Source organism: Rhinatrema bivittatum, chromosome 1 (assembly GCF_901001135.1).
Source record: "Rhinatrema bivittatum chromosome 1, aRhiBiv1.1, whole genome shotgun sequence".
Taxonomy (NCBI): domain Eukaryota; kingdom Metazoa; phylum Chordata; class Amphibia; order Gymnophiona; family Rhinatrematidae; genus Rhinatrema; species Rhinatrema bivittatum.
Window position 1 is genome coordinate 330,618,670 of NC_042615.1, and position 21,979 is coordinate 330,640,648.

General features: G+C 46.2%; 1 protein-coding gene across 5 annotated transcripts in view; it reads right to left on the bottom strand.

The window, feature by feature from the left end:
* Positions 1 to 4,666: 4,666 nt before the first annotated feature.
* The window catches only part of LOC115089674 (probable E3 ubiquitin-protein ligase HERC3), a 189,277-nt gene continuing 171,964 nt past the window's right edge, over positions 4,667 to 21,979 (bottom strand). For all 5 annotated transcript variants that reach the window (XM_029597892.1, XM_029597861.1, XM_029597878.1 and 2 more), the window contains 5 exons: positions 20,094 to 20,160; positions 19,007 to 19,089; positions 15,814 to 15,997; positions 9,106 to 9,208; positions 4,667 to 5,120 (listed from right to left, as the gene is read on the bottom strand). In XM_029597892.1, the coding sequence (XP_029453752.1) occupies positions 4,912 to 5,120; positions 9,106 to 9,208; positions 15,814 to 15,997; positions 19,007 to 19,089; positions 20,094 to 20,160 (646 nt within the window). In that variant the 3' untranslated portion in view covers positions 4,667 to 4,911. The remainder of the gene's footprint in view (positions 5,121 to 9,105; positions 9,209 to 15,813; positions 15,998 to 19,006; positions 19,090 to 20,093; positions 20,161 to 21,979) is intronic.

The following is a 21,979-nucleotide window of genomic DNA, read 5'->3' on the forward strand; positions in this document are numbered from 1 at the left end:
GGACGAAGATCGGTGCCCGGAACTGTCACCCTGGGTCCCCAGCATAACAAAGCCATGGATAAACATCTGGCGAGGTTGGAAATCATCACTGCCGGAGAGTCAGCAGATAAGGCCCAGTAGATAATGGAGACAAGGGAATGGATGATGGAGGGGAGTGTTTCACATTTGAGTACTCTTGGTCTGCTACTTCGTTTACCTTTTAAGTATTGAATGTTCATTGTTCCTTTTACACAGTTGTATATGGGGTGGTGTGGCAGCCATTCACATAAGACACATGACCCAAGCATCCCCTCAAAAGCAGGGGTTCTATGATAAATGGGGAGGAGGGGGAAGGGAGGGAGGCGGGGTTAAGCAACAGAAAAAGGGAGTGGGGGACCAAAAAGGTACATAGGGCAGGGGAAATACATCAGGACACCAATATCAAACGGGTATCACAAAGCTGGGTTCAGAGACACACACAGGAGGAAACTAAGGCACAAACAACTCGAATATTTCCAGTGACCATCCCCAAAGGTTTTGAAAGGACACTCAGGGCATAGTGGGGTTACGCTGGGAGCCCCACAGCCCAATACTGCTTATTGGAATATAAAAGCCCTTATGTCAACAGCTCCATAATAAGTAAATGATGACTCAGATATATTCCTGGAATGTAAACGGATTAAATTCCCCAATAAAAAGACAGAAAATGTTAGCACATTTGAAAAGACAAGGAGCATCCATAGCCTGTCTCCAAGAGACACGCCTCTCAGCTATAGAGAGCGAGAAACTTAAATGGGACTGGGTAGGCACATGCTATTATGTGGCCGCCATGGGTAAGCATGCGGGGACCGCAATCCTCATCCACAAAAACTTAAATTTTAACATTACATACACTCACACCATAACAGACCCTGATGGACGATATGTTTTCATTAAAGGGCTACTACATAATACAACTATCTCAATATGCAATCTCTACAGCCCCATCAAATATTCCCACGCATTTTTCCAACGGATCTTCAATTTACTAGTGCAACATTCCCAAGGCCATTTATTTGTGGTGGGTGACTTTAACTGGGTTGCAGATCTCTCCATTTATAAAAGCCCAGGGGACAGGAGAGGACACTCTCAGAGTACCAAGGGGACGAATTTTCTATCTCACAAAATCGATCTGATCGATATCTGGAGAACGCTGCACCCAGAAGAAGGTGATTATATCCACTTCTCAAAAGCACATGCGACCCTTTCCCGAATTGATTACATACTAATCTCGAACGCAACCTTTTATTTAATAAAACGGGCAATTATTGGCCATCAAGTACTTTCTGACCATGCACCGGTAATGACTGAACTTGCCATGTTTGGGGAACAGCAGAGATCTCACTCCTGGAGATTTCCAAGTTTTTAAAATAAAGACACAGAATTCCAAACAGTTCTTAAAGAAAAGTGGCAGGACTTTTTAACAAATAATAGAGCACATGTGGAGACACCATCCTTTCTTTGGGAAACAGGAAAGGCAGTCATGAGAGGAGAAGTTATAGCATTTCTAAGCAAAAGAAAGAAGCACACTAACACTACCATACTGCACCTAGAAAACAAGGTTAAGACTGCCAAATCAACCTTTATAGAACATCCAACTAAGGCCAATAAAACTTTATACCTAACTGCTTTGGGGAGTCTCAATTCCATGCTTCACTATAGAGCGCAACAATCATTTAAAGTATCAGAACTTAATTTCTATAAGCATGGTAACAAAGCCGGAAAGTTTCTGGCTAATGCGTTATGAACAGCCAGGAGTAAGGCCCTTATATAAGAAATGAAAAATAGGGCAGGGATGACGGTAACCACCAAAACAGATATCTGTGCAGTTTTTCAAGAATTCTATACAACCCTTTATACAGATGATGTTCCGGGAGGGCATAAAGAGGAGGAAACCTTTTTTGATAGTATTTCTCTCCTGCAGACTTCTGAATCACAGTTGAATTACTTGAACAAACCTATACACCAACAGGAAGTCATTAATGCCATAGGGGACTCAAAAGCTGGTAAGTCACCCAGACCAGATGGCCTATCGTATGACTTCTACAAAATACTGAATACCATTTTATCATCCTTATTGAACGACTTTTTCATACAAGCATTAGCAGAAAACAAATTTCCAAAAGATTTTAATACGGCACATATTACCGTCCTCCCAAAATCAGGGAAAGACCTCATGAGCTCGGCTTCTTATAGGCCGATTTCACTTCTAAATTGTGACTGTAAACTTCTAGCCAAAATCCTAGCAAACAGACAATGAGATTCTCCCATCCTTGGTCTCTCAGCAACAAGTAGGTTTCGTAAGAGGGAGATCGGCGAGCTCACATATTATCAAGCTTATAACTGCCATGACCACTTGTCAATTAGATCATATACCAGCCCTCGCGATCTGATTTGACTCCGAAAAAGCTTTTGACAGAGTGTCATGGCCTTATCTCTTTTCCATTTTGAGACGATTTGGCCTCAAGGGGAATATTGTACATTACATCTCTTTATTGTATCATACCCCTGTTTCTCACATCGTCGCTAATGGGGAGAGATCAGCAGCGGTAGAGATTAAGAGAGGAGTGTGGCAGGGATGCCCCCTCTCACCACTTTTATGTCTCATCAATTGACCCTTTACTGCAGAAGATTACTAGGTCACTAGACATAGTGGGCTTCTCTCAAGATCCAATACCATTTAAAGTGGCGGCATTCGCAGATGACTTCCTTATTTTCTTAACGGACCCTGTCAGGTCTCTCTTTCCACTGCTACAAATACTAACAGAGTTTGGCAAGTTTGCAGGACTCAATATAAACCAAGGAGATGTGACATCTGGATGAGAGGATAGGCGCTTATCTCGTATCTGTCCCCTAGAACACGATAGCTGCTTCAAGGAATTAGGAGCCAATCCCTTGTAGAGCCCATCTGCAAAAATATCCAGAACCTTGAACTGAAACTTTCAGGGGATAAAACTGTTTCTAAGCACACCAATTCAAAAATGTTCTAGATTTGAACATATGCCAAAGAGGCTGATCTTTTCCTGGTCTTCAGCAGAGTATTCACAACCTTCTGAGAATAATCTCTCCTGACTAAACAAGCCCTTTCAAGGGCCAAGCCATAAGACAAAACTGATTTGGATCCTCTGGAAGGACCAAGCCTTGAGATAGCAGTTCTATGTTGAAGGACGTGCAGTGGCCTGCCATGGAACAATTGTAGCAGATCCGCAAGGTTTTCAGAATATCCATAAGTCTATCTCATACATATTCATTGTGGATATCCTGAAAACCTGGCCTGTTTATGGCTCTTGCAGACCAGAATTGGCCATCCCTGAACTAGAGCATATATATTGGAAGCCCATACCTCTCTTCTATTGAAAAACCTGCTGACCTTTACATTCCCAAAGGTCATCATCAAATCCATGCCATGGGAAACAAAGGCCATTCTCCTGGTCCACCACATGTTGACTGAGAAAGTTCACTTGAACATTTTCCACCCCTGCTATATTAGAGGCTGACAGAATCCTCAGATGCTTTTTCTGCTCAGTTGAGCAGCATTACTAACTCTTCCACTACCCGACTCTCTGTGCCATCTTGATGGTTCACATACATCACCGATGTAGCATTATCGGACATTATTCTGATTGCCTGATCTCTCAAAAGCAGGACAAATGGTAGCAGAACTAGTCGAATAACCTGGTTTCCAGGCGATTGATGGACCATTCTGACTCTTCCTTTGATCACCAGCCCTGAACAAATTGTCCCAGACAATGAGCTCCCCATCCAACATCAATCATCACTGACACCCAGGCTGGGGACTTGAGATCCACTGTGAACGCTAAATTCTTGGGATTGAATCACCATCTCAAGCTTGTTTGGACCTTCTTCAGCATTGTCAAGCCATACAGAGTAATCCTGAGTTGTGGATCTTATCTGGACAGTAAGTGGAGTGATAAGACCTCAACCCAATCTGGAAGCCCTCTGACCCAGGTTTTGTTCAACTGAGGGAGGGAGCACTGAGCTTTCACCTCAGGAACTGCTTTCTCTCTTTTTAACTTACTATCCTGGGACGCTGCTCAGCTGAGGGATGAAGAACTGATCTTTCACATGAGTTGCCCCTTCAAGTATTCCAATTTAGCCTATCAGGCCTCAGTCAGCAGCATGGGATGCACATCTGTACCATCTGCTGGAGACAGAGAATACCAACAGGCTGAGGTCAGCATGGATGTACATAAGAGTGAAATCAGTGACCCTGTTTATCTGTTTTCTCCTACTGGTTGGGGTGCATAACCCATTCATCTGGACTGGTTTGACTGGATGAAGAGTAAGAACAAGATTACTATTCTGTATAACAGATGAAAGACTTACTGGGGATAGCAAAAAATACATCTGGAAAAGCACATCCACAAGAATCCAATGCACCCAGCACCCAACTTTAACAAATACAGCTCAGTACAGGAACACATGTCAGAAGATGGAGAATGGCATGTAACATGACTCCCATCCTTACAACTTGCACTAACCTTACTGGTGGATTGTTAACATTTGCAAATATTACCACACAGTTTAAAAAAAAAAAAAAAAAAAAAAGGAAAGAAACCCAGGCTTAATACAAGAATGCTATCTAGAATGATGAATCTAAAAATACATTGCATAAAATGCAAGCAGCTGTGAAAAAACTATCCAATTCTTTAATTACTTAGAAACAGCAGGGGGAACACAATTTGCTAAAATCTCAGCGGCAGAAGATGCACGTTGATTTTTTTTTAATTATATACATATATTTTGATTCATTACATTACAAAAATATAAAAAAAGATGCATTTTTCCCTTAGTTCAATCTTGTATACATTTAAGCATGTCCAATGGTGCTAAAGTGCATATTCCCTGGTGAGGGAGCGGGGAAGCTCTCTCTCAGGCCAGGCTGAATCCCTCATAGTGGTCGATGGCTTGAGTGAGCCGGGCCTCCAGCGTCTCCTTCCTACTGTACTTGGGCAGGTCCAACAGGTTATAGCAGGTGTGTGCCACAGGCAGGTGCTGCTCTCCACTTGCTGTGGACTGGATAATGATCCGCAAGCTGCGCATACCATAAATCGGGATCCGGTCGCTCCCAGTCAAAAATACTGTTGCAAGAGAAATTAGTACAGAAAAGTTTAAAATCAGATTACATACTTTTTTTTTTTTTTTATTCTCCATGTTCTCGCTCTTTATGCCCCCTTTCACAGGTTTCCTGATCTGGGTGACCTCAAGTTCTCTCTCTGGCCCAGGGTTTTAGGGAAGTCTCTCCTGAGACTGAACCTCTCAGTGCTGTTCCTGTGCCAGCCTGGGTTGCTGCAGCAGTGGCAGCAACGATGCTTTTAATCTGTGCAGGTGCGTGGCTGCATAGACCTTTAATCCTGCCCGCACACAGTTGCTGTATTTGAAAAGACCGGAACATTATTGCCTTCCATTTACACTTCCTGGATGCCTGCAGTGAAATCTGCTGAACTTGTATGAGTCCATCCACCCCCCAACGCAGAATAAATGTGAGTGCACATGTGTGGCAGTGTTGCCAACCTCGCTTATTTACCGTGAGATTGGGCTTCTTTTTGTAGTCATTCGCGGGTTGCTTTTAATTGGGCTATTTTTTCTGCCAGTCGCATTTTTTTGGGCTTGTTGGGCGGGACTTGTGCTCTGAATCATGTTACAGTGATTGGCTGCTACTGTGATGAAGCCTGTCCATAGCTGGCGCACCCTATCCCTATATTGCAGCAGTAAGCCAATCAGAGCAGAGCTGCAAGCCTTGTTGATGCACAGGACACCGAGCACATTTTGTGGGCAGACCCAGCCAGCACAGCATCGCACGTGGGCAGACCTGGAACGGGAAGGCCAGCAGCACGGCATTGGAGGGCAGCAGCAAGCAACAGCAAAGGAATCTTCAGAATGTGCAGCTAAAGCCAGGTATCAAGAGGGGAGGAATTAGTATGTTGGGAGGGGTGAATGAGAATGTGGGGGCCAGAGATGTGCTCGGAGGGGGGAATGAGAGTGTGGGGGCCAGAGATGTGCTCAGAGGGGTTAGGGAGAGGGGAATGAGAGTGTGGGGGCCAGAGATGTGCTCGGAGGGGGGAATGAGAGTGTGGGGGCCAGAGATGTGTTAGGAGGGGGGAATCAGTGTGTGTGGGGGGCCAGAGATGTGCTCGGAGGGGGGAATGAGAGTGTGGGGGCCAGAGATGTGCTCGGAGGGGTTAGGGAGGGGGGAATGAGAGTGTGGGGGCCAGAGATGTGCTCGGAGGGGGGAATGAGAGTGTGGGGGCCAGAGATGTGTTAGGAGGGGGGAATCAGTGTGTGTGGGGGGCCAGAGATGTGCTCGGAGGGGGGAATGAGAGTGTGGGGGCCAGAGATGTGCTCAGAGGGGTTAGGGAGAGGGGAATGAGAGTGTGGGGGCCAGAGATGTGCTCGGAGGGGGGAATGAGAGTGTGGGGGCCAGAGATGTGCTCAGAGGGGTTAGGGAGAGGGGAATGAGTATGTGAGGGCCAGAGATGTGCTCGGAGGGGGGAATGAGAGTGTGGGGGCCAGAGATGTGCTCAGAGGGGTTAGGGAGAGGGGAATGAGAGTGTGGGGGGCCAGAGATGTGCTCGGAGGGGGGAATGAGAGTGTGGGGGCCAGAGATGTGTTAGGAGGGGGGAATCAGTGTGTGTGGGGGGCCAGAGATGTGCTCGGAGGGGGGAATGAGAGTGTGGGGGCCAGAGATGTGCTCAGAGGGGTTAGGGAGAGGGGAATGAGTATGTGAGGGCCAGAGATGTGCTCGGAGGGGGGAATCAGTGTGTGGGGGGGCCAGAGATGTGCTCAGAGGGGTTATGGAGGGGGGGGGGGGAATGAGAGTGTGGGGGCCAGAGATGTGCTTGGAGGGGGGTGGGGGCGAGGGGAATGAGTATGTGAGGGCGTTAAATGATATAAAATAAAAAAAAAGTTTCAATCTCACCTGTTTTGGGCTTTTTTGGGGCTTTTTTTTTTTTGGAAAAAAGTGCTTGTTCTTTCATGAAAACCTGGCAACATTGGTGTGTGGCCCAACCTTCTTTTATTTCTTGAACCTGCCTACAGCTAACCAGGAGAGTTCTTCACTCCTCTGTGGGCTCAGATTTAGGCATAAGTACAAAATGTTTTATAAAAGTGTCAGAACACTGCTGCCACTGCCAGGCCAGGTTCTGGGCCTGCCGCACCAGCCCTGCAGAAACAAGAAATTCAGTATGGGGCCTCCTGCAGTTGTCGCTCGTTGACAGGGCCTGCAGAATCCTGCCCCTTGCACAGGTTTCCATGGTAACAGGAAGCCCATGGGAGAGGGCACCATTGGGCCTGTAAGCACATGACAGCTGCAGGCTGCCCCGTGTAAATTACTCTAGCTGCAGTACAGGGGACTTAGAGATGAGGAAGGGAGAGGAGGAGTGCTTGCCCTGAAAGCCGGAGAGGGGAAAAATTTAAGCAGGTGTGATTTTAGGGCAGAGGAGAGTGGAGCGAGCCAAGCTGAGTTTGTTGCTGGAATCTCAATGCCTCTGGGCACAAGGAGAGAAGGGAGAGTGAATGCAAGCTGTGACCTGGTTACTGAGGAAGCGGGGCGGGGGGGGGGCAGATGCTGGAGAATGGTGGAAAGGTGCCAAGGCTGATGGGGTAGAGGGGGGAGAAAAAAAAGGAGGGTCAGTAGGGGCAAGTGTTCAATGTGGAGGAATGGGAAAGAGGCATTATATGGATGATAAATATTGTGGAGATGGAGGAATAAGAAGAGGTGGCAGAGGTGATGGGAAACAAAAAATGAATGAAAGTCCGGAGGGTAGGTGATGGAGCTGAAAGATGTGAAAAAGGTATGGAGGAGTGAGAAGAGATGGCAAAAGAGCTGAGAGCTGAAAAGATAAAGGAATGAGAAAGAGCTTGGGTCCCTGGGCACAGGGCAGAAACATCACATGATGGGATAACCCCCTCCCCCTTCTGCACACTTATAACGTTATGTATGCACCTCCACTCCTATAAAAAGTTTGAGAAAAACCTGGAGAAGGGAAGGAGAGAGAGAGAAGCCCTGCTCCTCTGCTGTTCACGACTGAAATGATGTGCCCGATTGCTGCACACACACCCACGAAAAAAACCAAAAATCTGGGGGGGGGGGGGGGGACGACACCAGGCTGCAGTAGTCACCTTTCATGCCTCTTTTGTGACCCACTTGAGCCCCTGCCTGTTCTGACCTTCATCTCCTGAGCTTATGCCTATAAGTGAGGGCTTATGCCTATAAGTGAGCCACAGGGCCAGGCCTATTCATAACAGACTTGAAATGGCACCCAACAGCACCAAAGGATAGAGGAAAGCAACTGGGTAACAGACCACAAAACCCTGCACTAACATTGGTCTTTTATCTCAGTTAATGCAGGCGATCGCAATCCAAGGGACTTGCAACCCAACTTGGTCAAAAATAAAATAAAACACAAAACAAAACAAGTTTTAAATGAACATTGCTATTTTGCCTTTAATTTTCTTTATTTATCTTGTTCGTCCACCCACCAAGTTGTATTCCCTACCACATAGGTAGCTATCCAGTATCAGGTTTTAAGATTTGCAAAATTGTGTGAAACATATTGCATTGCAGATTTGAGCTTCTCAAATCATAGGTTTGGCTAAAATTATTTGTAACCAGAGCACATTTAGGTTGACTTGAGCACTGCAAAAGTAAATTGTTCTTCTGCACAGCTAGGATATGCCAGAGGAGACTCTTCTTCAAAATGCTATAAATCTAAGTACTTTAATTTGTCTTCAAAATTTTTGGGTTTTCTTTTTTTTTTATTAGGTTGAACCCTAAAACCAAATGGCCTTTATCTAGGACTTTCCTATAAGTTCAAAGTTCATAGAATCACTGTATAGTGCCCACTGTACCTGAACCTGGAGTCAAGATGGTAAGTGGTAGCTTACAGGCCAGTGGCATCCACCATCGGCACCCGGCTTTTACTCTTAACAGGAGGTAGAGAGGAATTTTTAACTAGGAAACTCTAGTAACAGAGAAAGGCAAAGGGGGAGCCTTTTGCTGCTCTGACCCTGCTGCCCTTTCCTTAGCCCCAGAGTAAATCCAGTCACACTGGACAGTTTACTTACAAAGGAATTTCTTCTTTTTCTCCAGGGGAAATTCATGAAATGTTTCCCAGAACATTTTCACTGTGGGATGTTCAGCAGAGTATTCCCCTTTGTAGACTGCAGTCTGCCAAAAGAAGAGAAAAAAAAAATGTAAAAAGGTCAAAAGATGTGATTATTAATAAAAGTAAATAGCTAAAAGGGGCACCCGCTGAATCAGAAATTGCTTGTTTGGCCCTTGCTTCGTTGTTAGAGAAATCACGGTTGGCTATTCTTTTTACGTTATTTATTGAAAGCAGAGTTGCTTACCTGTAACAGGTGTTCTCCGAGGACAGCAGGATGTCTGTCCTCACACGTAGGTGACATCTGATGGAGCCCGGCATGGAACTTTGATCTCAAAGATTCTAGAGCTTTCAGCAAGCCCTACTGAGCAGGTGAAGCTGTAGTGATAACCTTGCCCCCTAGGCAGAGTCCCTCAGTCTATGATATAGATAATTCATGGAGAAACCAACTCCCAGGGAAGGCTGTTCTCCTGCTGCCTCAAAGGACACCTGTTATAGGTAAGCAACTCTACTTTCTCTGAGGACAAGCAGAATGGCCAGTCCTCCCACAGAGGTGAATCCCAAGCTACAGGCTGCCCAAAAGCAAGAAAATGCATAGTGTGGAAGCCACCACCTTTCCCCCTATTGTTTGTAAGGCAGCCTACCCATAATGAGCTCTAGAAAGGAAAAAGTTAGGCTCTAATCCTCAAGAGACTCATAGGACAGACCGAGACACAAAAACCCTGATGCGCAGCATAGGTGCCTAAGGCAGGAATGTGATGCAAACTCATGGTGAGAAGTTCACTTCGCCGCACAAAACATAATATAGGCAGAGATTCCATACTGCTAACTCTGACAAACACCAGTAAGCCTAGGACCTCCTCTTCAGAAGAGGGCACAAATCATCACTCAAGAGAAAGAGCTCTTGGACAGAGACTACATAGATTTTCTATGCAGGACAAACTGGGGCTAGAAAGCCCTCCAGAAAGAAAACTGTGGCTCACTAGTATCTGAAGAAGAACAACAGATTGCATTTTGCATAGTTAGGCTTGGTAATTGGCAGATAGGAAAAATGGGCATATAATCCAAGCACTGGCTTGAAAGAAGCTGTGCCAAAAAGCATTAGAGTCTGTGGCAGACCCACCTGTACAACTACAAGAAAAGATCTGATGTCCCAGATCAGATCGTGGAAGGAAGCATGCCAAGGCATGAAAAGGCTATCCCTGAAATGGAAGCACCACGCCAAGCCTCCAAGCATAGATGAAGAGCTGCAACTGAAGTGCACCCATGTTCGACACTATCATAGAAAGGCAAATCCATCTACCTGGCAGGAAGCCCAGGCGAACGGGAAATACCTTTGCCAGTGAAAGCATGAAGAGTCAACAGGAAAAGGACGGTGTTCCTGTCCCTGAAGTTATATGTTAAGGTACACCACATCGTATCATGGCTTCTCCCTTGACATTCCTATGGAAAGTCAGAAGCAGTGAAGAATACAAGAAGGCAAACCCCAGAGCTGTAGGTTTATAAAGAAATAGCCTCTAGGCTATAGAAATCAATGTTGGGCAACACCCCAATTATACTAACCCTTTGCTGATGCCATCAGGGAGTTGCCACAGAGGCTGACTCAGCTTACAGGACACATCTCCTCTCAACAGGCAGCAGCAATGAATACTGAGAGACAAGGGTGAAGAATATTCTGAGGAAGAAGTCTGGAAACCTTTCTGCTGAAAGCATGAACACAGGAATGCTGTAAGAGCCAGCCCCTGTAGAAATCGAACTGCTTCACTGACCTGGGAACTCAGAAAGTAACAGATCAGGTTCAGTCTGTCTAGCAGAACATATTGTCCATCAATCAGCACAGGTATCAAAAACCTATTGCCCAAAATAACCCCTTTTTCCACCTTATAATCTTGTGGCACCTGCATATTGTCCACCCCGGCCACAAGAAGCAGCTATTCAACAAGATGTTTCTTTACCCACACAAACAGCTCTTGTGTCTCCAGAGCCAGCAGGAGACTCTTTGTGCCACTCTGATGATTGATATACGCTGTCGTCGTATTGTCTGAGAAAACTTGCACTGACTTGTCCCGAACGAGCAGAAGAAACACCAATAAGGTCTTGCGCACTGCCCTGTTTTCCAGCCAATTGATAGACCAAGTCGCCTCCTCTGGCGACTACTAACCTTGGGCTGATTTCCCTTGACAAATCAACCCCCAGCCAGGGAGGCTGGCATCTGTGGTCACTAGCATCCAGTCGGGCATTTCCAGATGCATTCCTTTCTCCAGATTGTGCCGAGCCAGCCACCAAGACAGACTGGCATCCTCTGACAACAGTAAAGGAAGTTGAAATTCTTCCGACAACAGATTCCAATGGGATAACAGAGCCCTCTGCAGTGGATGCATGTGAGCAAAAGCCCATGGAACCAATTCCAGCGTAGACGCCATGGAACCCAAGACCCACAAGTAATCCGAGACCCTGGGCAACAGACAGGCACAGCAGCCGTAGAACCTGACGCTCCAACTTGATGACTCTCTCCGTACTCAGAAACACCTTCCCCAGCTGGGTACTGAAGTGTGCTCCTAGATACTCCAACAACTGAACCGGCTTCAAATGACTCTTTGCTAGGTTTGTCACCCAGCCCAATGACTCCAGAATCTGCAATACTTGCTGGACTGAGCGACCACACTCCACCTCAGACTTGGCCGATATCAGCCAATTGTTCAGGTACAGGTGCACCAGGACACCTTCTTTCTTGAGTGCTGCTGCCGCCACTACCACCAATCACCTTCATAAATGTGTGTGGCTCCGTTGCCAACACAAAGGGAAAAGCTCAAACTGGAAATGTTCTCCCAGAACCATGAACCTCAGGAACATTTGGTGTTCGGCCCAGATGGGGATATGAAAATAGGCTTCTGACAAGTCCAATGATGCTAGAAACTCCCCTTTGTGTACCGCTGCCATCATCGTGCACATCTCCATCCGAAAGCACGGCACCCGGAGGTAGCACTGACCTTCTGCAGATCAAGAACAAGCTGAGAAGTCCCCTTCTTTGGTACCAAGAAGTATACGGAGTACCAGCCCTGCCCCCTCTCCTCAGGGAGAACTGGCACAATGGCTTGCAGCAGTTGTAACCAATGTAGTGTATCCTGCACTGCCTCTCGCTTGCACCAGGAGACGCATTGGGAGACTACAAAGGCGTCCCTGAGTGACAGAGAATTCTAAGGCATAGCCATCTTTTATCACCTCTAGGACTCACTGGTCCAACATGATTCTGGTCCACTCCTCGTAAAAAAAAAAAAAAGGGGGCAGCCTCCCTCCAATAGCCTCCAGGGAGGAGCGGACCAACATGCCTTCATTACCCAATCTTGTTTCTGCCACCCCCTTGAGAACCAAAGTCCCTTGGGGGTCTCTGCCAACACCAAAAGGGCTGCTGCCTGCCAGAACTCTGCTTCTGTGATGCTGGTGCAGGGTTCCCGCCCACAAAAGGAGATTCTGTGCTTTTCGAAAGCGAGATTGCAGTGGAAAAGACTTCTTAGGGGTCTTCCTGTCCTCAGGCAACTTATTACCCTTAGACTCTCCCAACTGCTTCATGAGCTGCTCCAAGTCCTCCCCAAAGAGCAGCTTCCCCCTGAAGGGGAGATTTGACAGCTGGGCTTTAGACCACACGTCCGCTGACCAATTTTGCAGCCACAGGAGCCTCCACTGCAGAGACCATAGTCCTGGCAGAAGCCCAGACCATGTCATACAGAGCATTGGCCAAGAAGACCACTCCTGCCTCTAAGTGGGCTGCCTGCGCTGCTTCAACTGCTGTCCCTGACTGCTTGTCATGCACCTTCTGCACCCAGCACAAGCAAGCTCTCTGCATTAGACTTCGGCACACTGCTGCATGAAGACTCAAAGCTGAAACATCAAACAGCCACTTAAGTAAAACCTCCAGTTTCTGATCCTGGACATTCTTTGGGGCCACTGCCCCCGCTACCGGGATGGTTGTCTTTTTGGTAGACACGGCTGCATCCACTTTGGAAATTCTCCACGACTCCAAGGTCTGCTCCAGCAAGGGATATAGCTTTCCCATAGCCCTTGCTACCTTCAGGCCCACCTCGGGAGATTCCCACTCCCGATCCACCAGTTTCATCTTCTTCGGCAACGGAAAGGCTTTAGGGGGTCCCCGCAACCCCTCCAGGACTGGGTTGACCCATTCATTATCCAAGTCCTCCGGATAAATTTAATCCCCAGCTCCTCTAGCACTTGGAGAGTTAACAGACCCAGTTTCTTCCTCTGGAACAGAGGGACCATTCGCAGGTCATCACCTTCCACGATCGGAACCGCATCTGGATCTTGCGCATTGGATCCCCCAATGCATCCACTTGATCCTGGTCCGGATCCTGCATCGGATCCCCCAAGGCAACAATAGGGTCCTTGTCCGGCACTACCGGAACCTCCTTGCAGCTGATCAGGATCATCCGTACCTTCCTACAAATCTTCCTTCACTGCGGCCCGTTCAAGTCCCAAAGAGCGCAGGATCCCTCCTGATTCCACCGATCCTCTAGCCTTCCTGGCCATCCGGGACTTCTTAGGTAAGTGTCTTTTTGACCCTAAATCCTTTCTGGCTAAATAAGCCTTATGGAAGAGAAGAACAAAATCCATAGAAAACGCCTTCAGATCAGAGGAGGAAGTATCCTGATCAGCGACCTCCCGAGCCTCTCCCCTTCCCCTGCCACCAGCCCTGCCATGGGAAACAGCATGGGAGGAGAGTCCCAAGGCTCAGAAATAGCAGCCTGCATGTGCTGCCAAAATATCCGCCGGCTCCTCTGACCACCCAGGATCCCCAAGCTGGATCAGCTTGCCTTGCCGCCTCCTGGGGTTCCGGATGAGGTCCTAGACCCCCCCCCCCCCCCCCCCCCCCCACCGAGGCACAATCGTGGCAAAACAAGGTCGAATCGAGCCGAGCTCACCTCAAACCACCGCCGCGACAAACTTTGCCGTGCTGTGAGGAAGCCAGCATGCCAGCTCAGTTGGGCCTAAAAATAGACGCTGCTGATGCGATCGCTCCCCGACGCTGTCTACTGCTAAACCATTCGGAACCCGGTCCCATGACAGAAGGCAATGCGGCCTACTCCCGCCTCCCTGCAGAAAAAGAACTCAAACAGTAGTGAGGACAGAGAGAGGCTTCCTGAGACCTCCAATTTATTTATTTAAATTTATAGCCTGTGCCCTCAGAATGGTTAGAGCAGGTTACAATTTCACGAACATGTTAAAGTAAAGCACAGACAAATAAAACATACAAGGGTCTAAATAAAAATCATACTAAAATTAACTGGCTGTGTAAGTGGCTAATTAGAAATCTCAAAGGCCTGCTTAAATTTAAAAAAAAAAAAAAAAAAAAAAAAAGAAAAGGTTTTAATGCTCGCTTAAACATTTTAGAATCTGAAATACTGCCTACCATAAGGGGCAACAAGTTCCAAAAGAGAAGACCCACTATTGAAAACCCCCCGCTCGCACATTTCTGTATTGTGAATTTTTAATACTGAAAAAAATCCAGTTATTTGACATCATTTAATAGATTGTGGACTGTGATGGCTAGTTTGCATCATACTCGTCAATGTATCGAGAGCTAGTGAAGAGAGCAGAACAGGTGTAATATGGCCAAAGCTTGGTACATCGTTTCCTGACAGGGATATCAGGGTTCCACTCTTTCAGAAACAAAAACAGTTTTCAGATGTGGTATGAAGATAGTGAAAGCGCAATAAGGTGATGGCCAGAGACAGAGAAGTGGGTGCATAAGGAGAGAAAAAACAATTATATTGGTTGAATGTGTCTAGCAACAGATATTTCTTGCTGCATTCGCTTAGTGGCAGGAAGCCCTGAGCACTTTGAAGTGTCACAGGAAGTGACCTGTGCCTGGGACTCTGACAGACTGCCCAAGTCATAGCTTCAATTCTCAGTACGTCTGACACTTGGTGTGCCCTGAACCGCAATCGGAATCCTGCCTACTATACGAAATATACATTTCTGATGTCATATCCCACACTGGGGCCCTCCTCCCCAAAACACACTCATTTCATCTGTCAGAACAGTACCATTGACTTCTGAACTCAATAATATAAAAAAAAAAAGGAAAGCTTGCAGGAGTATGCTGGATTTATTCAGGACTCTCCATCTTAGCAGGCATCCCAACACACACACACACACACACACACACAGTACCGTAAGAACACTTTCTACAGGGCAAGAGAAGAAGTAAATATTAATTTGTTTCCCAATGACAGCTGGGCAAACTAAGTCACAGGGTGCTAAAAGGTGACTAGCCCAGGGTCACACATAGGGATGAAGAGAAAAATTAAAAAAAAAAAAAAAGAGAGAAGGGGGTTGAAATTTGAGCTCACAAGTTCTAAGATATCTTTTGATTCTCAGATCGCACTAGCAATGCGACCTGATCTCTTCCTGATTCACTAATGAATTAAATCCAAGCCCACCTCATCATTAGCTCCCAGTTTGCTCTCATCAGCAGTCCCTGTACTTGGTGCCATTCACTGGAGGATGCTGATGGGCAAATACCCATTCTCCCAGGACGCTGAGAGCACCTCTCCCCACCCACCTAAGGAAGCCAGGGTAACAGGCAAGTCTCCACCATAACATCCTCCTCAGTGCAGGAAGGGCAGACAGGAAACCTTCAGGTTGGGCTCCTTACCTCCTCCATTTCCTGCCAGTTGTAGTTGCAGCTCCCTGTCACCATTGCTCGCAGCTCAGATGGGTGAAAGAGTTCCAGCACTTTTCCTCCACACACTTTCAGGAAGCCCTCAGAGAAAGCCTCATACCATTCGTGGACTGACAGGTTGAAGATATAATTCACATAAGCATCCACAAACTCCTGCCTGTGGCGCAGAGAGAGAGAGAGAGAAAGAGAAAAATACTGCCTTTACCACATCCTCCGGCAATGAATTCTAGAATTTAATTGTGTGTTGAATGAAAATATTTTCTCCAAATTCTTTTAAATGTGCTACTTAATTTCAAGGATTATCCTAGTCTTCATTTTCTAAAAGCATAAATAACCAATTTGCATTTACCTGTTCCCATCATCTCATGATTTTACAGATCTCCGAGCTGAAGAGCCCTAATCTCTTTAGCCTTTCCTCATAGGGAAGCTGTTCCATCCCCTTTATCATTTTAGGCACCCTCCTCTGTACATTTTCTAATTCCACTATAGCTTTTTGAGATGCGGTGATTAGAATTGCACGCAGTACTCTAGGGGGTACATATTAAAACATAGCACGCGCGCATCCTTTTTTTCAAGCACCAGGCGCGAACAAATGTACGCAGGATTTTATAAGATACGCGCGTAGCCACACGTATCTTATAAAATCTCTCCACCTTCCCCTACCTAACCCATCCCCATCTAAACCCCCCCCCCACCTTTGTCGCACAAGTTACGCCTGCTTGTAACTTTGCATGCGCCGGGCCGGCTGCCACGCGCCATGTTCCAGTCCGAGGGCTGGTCTGGAGGCCATGTTCCAGTCCGAGGGCTGGTCCGGAGGCCACACCCCTGGAATGCCCCCGGGCCGAAACCACGCCCGCGTCACCCCCCCCCCCCCCCCCCCCCCGATGACACGCCCCCCGACACACCCACCCCAAGAAAGCCCAGGGACTTGCGCACGCCGGAAGTCTATACAATATAGGCTTGGCACACGCAGGGGAGTTTTAAAAGGGTTACGCGCGTAACCCTTTTAAAATCCGGCCCTAGGTGTAGTCACACCACAGAAAAATACAGAGGCATTATGATATTCTCGGTTTTATTCTCCATTCCTTTCCTAATCATTCCTAATACCGTTTGCTTTTTCGACAGCCACGACATACTGATCCGAGGATTTCAACGTATTGTCCATGAGGAAGCCTTGATTCCTTTCCTAGATTCCTTTACTAATTATCTTCAACTGTTTACTAATTATTTTACTAATAATTACTTTACTAATTACTTTACTAATTATCTTCAACTGTTACTTGTAAGGGCCCTGCCCAAAAGTTATTTGTTTGATGTAAACCGATACGATGTGTGAACGGCTATCGGTATAGAAGAGACGTTAAATAAATAAATAAATAAATAGATGCTGACTCCTAATATGGAACCTAACATTGTGTAACTACAGTTTGGATTACTTTTCTCTATGTGCATCACTTTGTACTTATCCACATTAAATTTAATTTGTCATTTGGATGCCCAGAATCACAAGGTCCTCCTGCAATTTCTCACAATCTACTTGTGATTTAACACCTTGGAATAACTTTATGCTGTCTGCAAATTTGCTGTTCCTTATCTCGATCATTTATAAATAATATGTTAAAAATCACCAGGCCCAGTAGAGATCCCTAGGGCACTCCATGATTTACCTTCTTCTATTGAGAAAGCTGGCCTACTCTGTTTTCTTTTAATCAGTTCATAATTCACAATAGAGCACTGCCTCCCTATCCCATGACTTTTTAAGTTCCTGAGCCATCTCTCATGAGGGACTTTGTCAAATACCTTCTGAAAATCCAGATATACTATATTCACTGTCTCACCATTAACAACATGTTTATTAACCCCTTCAAAAATATGTAGCAGATTGGTGAAGCAAATCTTCCCTTGGGTAAATCCATTAAACCATGTCTCTGTCTTATCTATATGTTCCAAGAAAACAAAGAGGTAGGCGATCTATGATAGCCGTCAGGATACAAAAACACAATAGATGCCTCAGTCTTATTTCAGTATTTATTAGAACAGAGATGTGCTCAAAAGTTGCCCGACTCAGGCCGAGTTTCGCAGCTCGTTGGCCGCTGCCTCAGGGGCTTGAACACTTCAAATTCTCAATCGAAATCCACACAGTGAATTTAATCAAACGTTCAGCCAATGTGTGATCAATGCTTCGGGTGATGTACCGCACTCAGTTTCACATTGAATCAATGTGTGGATTTCGATTGAGAATTTGAAGTGTTCAAGCCCCTGAGGCAGCGGCCAACGAGCTGCGAAACTCGGCCTGAGTCGGGCAACTTTTGAGCACATCTCTGTTCTAATAAATACTGAAATAAGACTGAGGCATCTATTGTGTTTTTGTATCCTTATCTATATGTTCTGCAATTTTATTCTTTAAAATAGTTTCTATTATTTTTCCCAACACGGACGTCAAACTCACCAATGTTTAGATTGACATTACACTGGCCACTCTTCAATCTTCCGGTACAATAGAGGATTTTAATGACAGGTGCAAATGACTAGTTATAGGTCTAAAAATTTCATTTTTCAATTCTTTCAGAACTCTGGGGTATAAACCGTTGGGTCCAGATGATTTGTAACTCTTTAGTTTGTTAATTTTCCCTATTACGTCATCCAGGATCATCACGATTTGTTCCCTTTCCTCCGTAAACACAAAAGCTATGGGCTTGTCTTCCCTAACTGCCTCTTTTATTCCTCGATCATCTAATGGTACAACCAATGCCTTCCCAGATTTCCTGCTTCAGATGTAATTGAAATAATTTTTATGAGTTTTTAGTTGGCTACACTATTCTAGAAAATGTAAATCTTATTCACTTTAGAACCCTAAAGCTAAAGTTTAAAAAAAAAAAAAAAAGTGATTTTGAATAAAGAAATTGATATTTGGAACTACTACCAGTTTCTGTCGCAGAAGTTCTGAGTCCATACCAGGGTCAAACAGGCCTGGGTTTCAGGGTGCCATGTAAATTCACCTCATGCTTAATTAACACTGTATCTGATATATATTTATTTTGGATATGCTGAAAACCAGATCTGTTTGAAGCCTTCAAAGACCAAAAGGTGAAAATCCCTGGATACTGTAGTGTACAATGATGATTCACTGGCCACATTTGATCTTATCCCTTGTCCTGTACCTCACCTGTTCTCCTTAGTCACAGTTTTCTGGTCTCCTCCAGGCACCAACTTCTTCATTTCCGTCACACCAAAACTCTCTCTACAAATCTGTTTTTTAAATTTAAAAAAAAAAAAATCATCCATCAAATTATAAGGTTTCAACTTTCAACGGCAATTCTCTCCCATGCAGAAGAGGTCATTTCCTCCATCAGTCAAAAGGCCCCCTTCCCTCCTGAGATTTTGGGGAAGTGTCCCCAGCAGCACCATTCACTATTGAGCCGCACTGCAGGTAGGAGGCTCTGCCTTCCCTCCTTACCATGACGATCTGGAACTTTCTCAAATCGTAAGTTCATCTTGTTGGGGGTGGGACCAATTGGGGGGGGGGGGGGGTGCAGGACAGTGACTAGAAAGGAATGTAGGGGGTGGGCGGGATAAGCATTGCCAAAAGGCTCCAGATTTTCAGGACAGGTTGATCCAATCCTTGTTTTATCTCACTGCATGCGGGAACTTGCAGTTTTGCTTTTCTTAATATGCAAAGGAAAACTAGAACCACAAGTCCCTACATGCAAGGGGTTAAAATCAAGGCTATCACCCTGGCCTGAAAATCTGGAGCGGTGGGATGCCTTAAACCGCAGGGGGAGATGCCCCAAACAGGGATTGTTCTGGACCACAGATGGGAAAGAGATGGCTTATTGTTGCCATGGGAGGACAGGAGAAAGCTGAACAGCTCTGTGCATAATAGCTAGTTAACACCTGGTCCCAGTAGGTATTAACTAGCATCTGTTTACAGAGCGCTTGATAAATAAGGTGGAGGGTGAGCATACCTCTTATTTACCAAGCGCTCATTTATATAAGATGCTCCTCCATTTGCATGTTTATGCCTTTTTAGTAACACAGTAACTTGCATGTTAAGGACTTCCTGCATAATATGCCATTTTTTGCGTGCACAAGAGGGCCTTATCCTGTCCACAAAAATGATCAGCGGTGGTTTATACATAAAATGTGCAGGTCATACACCCACTTTGCCATACACATCATCCTTTGAATGTCTGGATCCTGGAAGAAACCAGGAATGCTCCCTAAGCACTGGGAGCTAAAGAACGTTTCCTTACTGTGAAGCTGAGGCAGAAGGCATCTTCCAAATCCTCACCAGTATAATCCAAAAGCTGCTGAAGGCTCCTAGAAAGAGAAAGAGAGAGACCAAACAAATTTAAAAAAAAGAAATACTGCACAATATAGTTATGCTACCAAAACAATGGAAAACCTCAACTGGAGAAGGGAGAACATGGAATGACAGGAAACCGGGCCCATCGCAAGCAGCAGGAAAGATGGGCACCAGTGCCACCATGTGGCCGGGTCCAAGGGATCCCTGATTACTCAGGGTGCCGTTTAGCCCAGTGATGGTTCTGGCAGAAGATGCTTCTTCACTTCCTCCTCTTGTCATATCTATTTTATTTTAGTGTATTTACTGCACTTCTAGACTGCCTTGCCAAAATAAATAAATAAAAATAAATCCTCCCCAAGGCAGTTTACAGAGCCAAGTGTTAAACTGCTCAAAAGCAATGGATTAGGCCATGGTGCTTATGATCCTATAAGGGCAGGTTAGATAATGTGGCAGCCAGTATCACAAGGTCCTCTGACTGCGCTGTACTTTTTCTTTCTTGTTTTTCTTTTACTTGTATTTTAATATTGTATTAATTGTATGTTTGTATTTGTTATTTATTATATATATGTATCCATGGACTCCACGGTGAACCTTAGAATATGCAGAATATACATTTTTTAAAATAAGTACTTGCCTCTGCATTTAAATCTGGGTTATTACACACATTGTTACACTTAATTTTGTATATAAAATGAGTATTTTTTAAAAAAAATGGGTAGAGAAAGCATACATGTTCCTGCTTTACAAATTTACATGCGCGTATTACTGGGGGCAGAAGCATGCAGTGTTTTATAAACTGTGCTGCTCCAGCCACAAGATTCATAAAACTCTTAGCATTGATCTCCGCACGTCCACTCATGAGTGCAAACGGTGTACAGAGGACGGGTTTGAAACTTGGGCTAATGCGAGTTGTCACATTATTGAAGGTGAGTAAATAGATCCCTAAAAGATAAAATGTTGGGCGGTTAGCCTGGTGGCTTAGAGGTAATGCAGCTTGCTGCCATGCAGAAGGACCTGGATTTGATTCCTCCCTCAGGCCTTCCACTTCCCGAGTCAGTTAGGGCTAGGGATGGTCCGGAGGCAGTGCTCACAGTCCCTGGGCACCAGTAGGGGATGAGGAAGTCATGCTCATCATGCAATGGCGACACCTGGTGGCTGGATTTAGAGTCCATTGTTGCAGGACTTTGAAAAGAGCCCTGGTGCATGGCTTCCCCGCATCCCCCCGTTTGCAGACTGTAGCTGCAAGAACTGTTACATTGGGAAAAAATTAAATAAATAAATAATAGGAAATTATCCCTGTGCAGGTGCAAATGAAGGTTCTGTGCCAGACCCCAGTCCCGGCTCCAGCTGAGCAAGAAGGCCTCACATACATTTAGGGGCGGATTTTCAGAGCCCTGCTCGCGTAAATCCGCCCAAAACCGGGCGGATTTACGCGAGCAGGGCCCTGCGCGCCGGGAAGCCTATTTTACATAGGCCTCCCGGCGCGCGCAGAGCCCCGGGACTCGCGTAAGTCCCGGGGTTCTCTGAGGGGGGCGTGTCGGGGGCGGGCCCGGTCGTCGCGGCGTTTCGGGGGCGTGTCGGCAGCGTTTTGGGGGCGGGTATGGGGGCGTGGCTACGGCCCGGGGCGGTCCGGGGGCGTGGCCGCGCCCTCCGTACCCGCCCCCAGGTCGCGGCCCGGCGCACAGGAGGCCCGCTGCCGCGCGGGGATTTACGCCTCCCTCTGGGAGGCGTAAATCCCCCGACAAAGGTAAGGGGGGGGTTAGGTAGGGGAAGGGAGGGGAAGGTGAGGGGAGGGCAAAGGAAAGTTCCCTCCGAGGCCGCTCCGATTTCGGA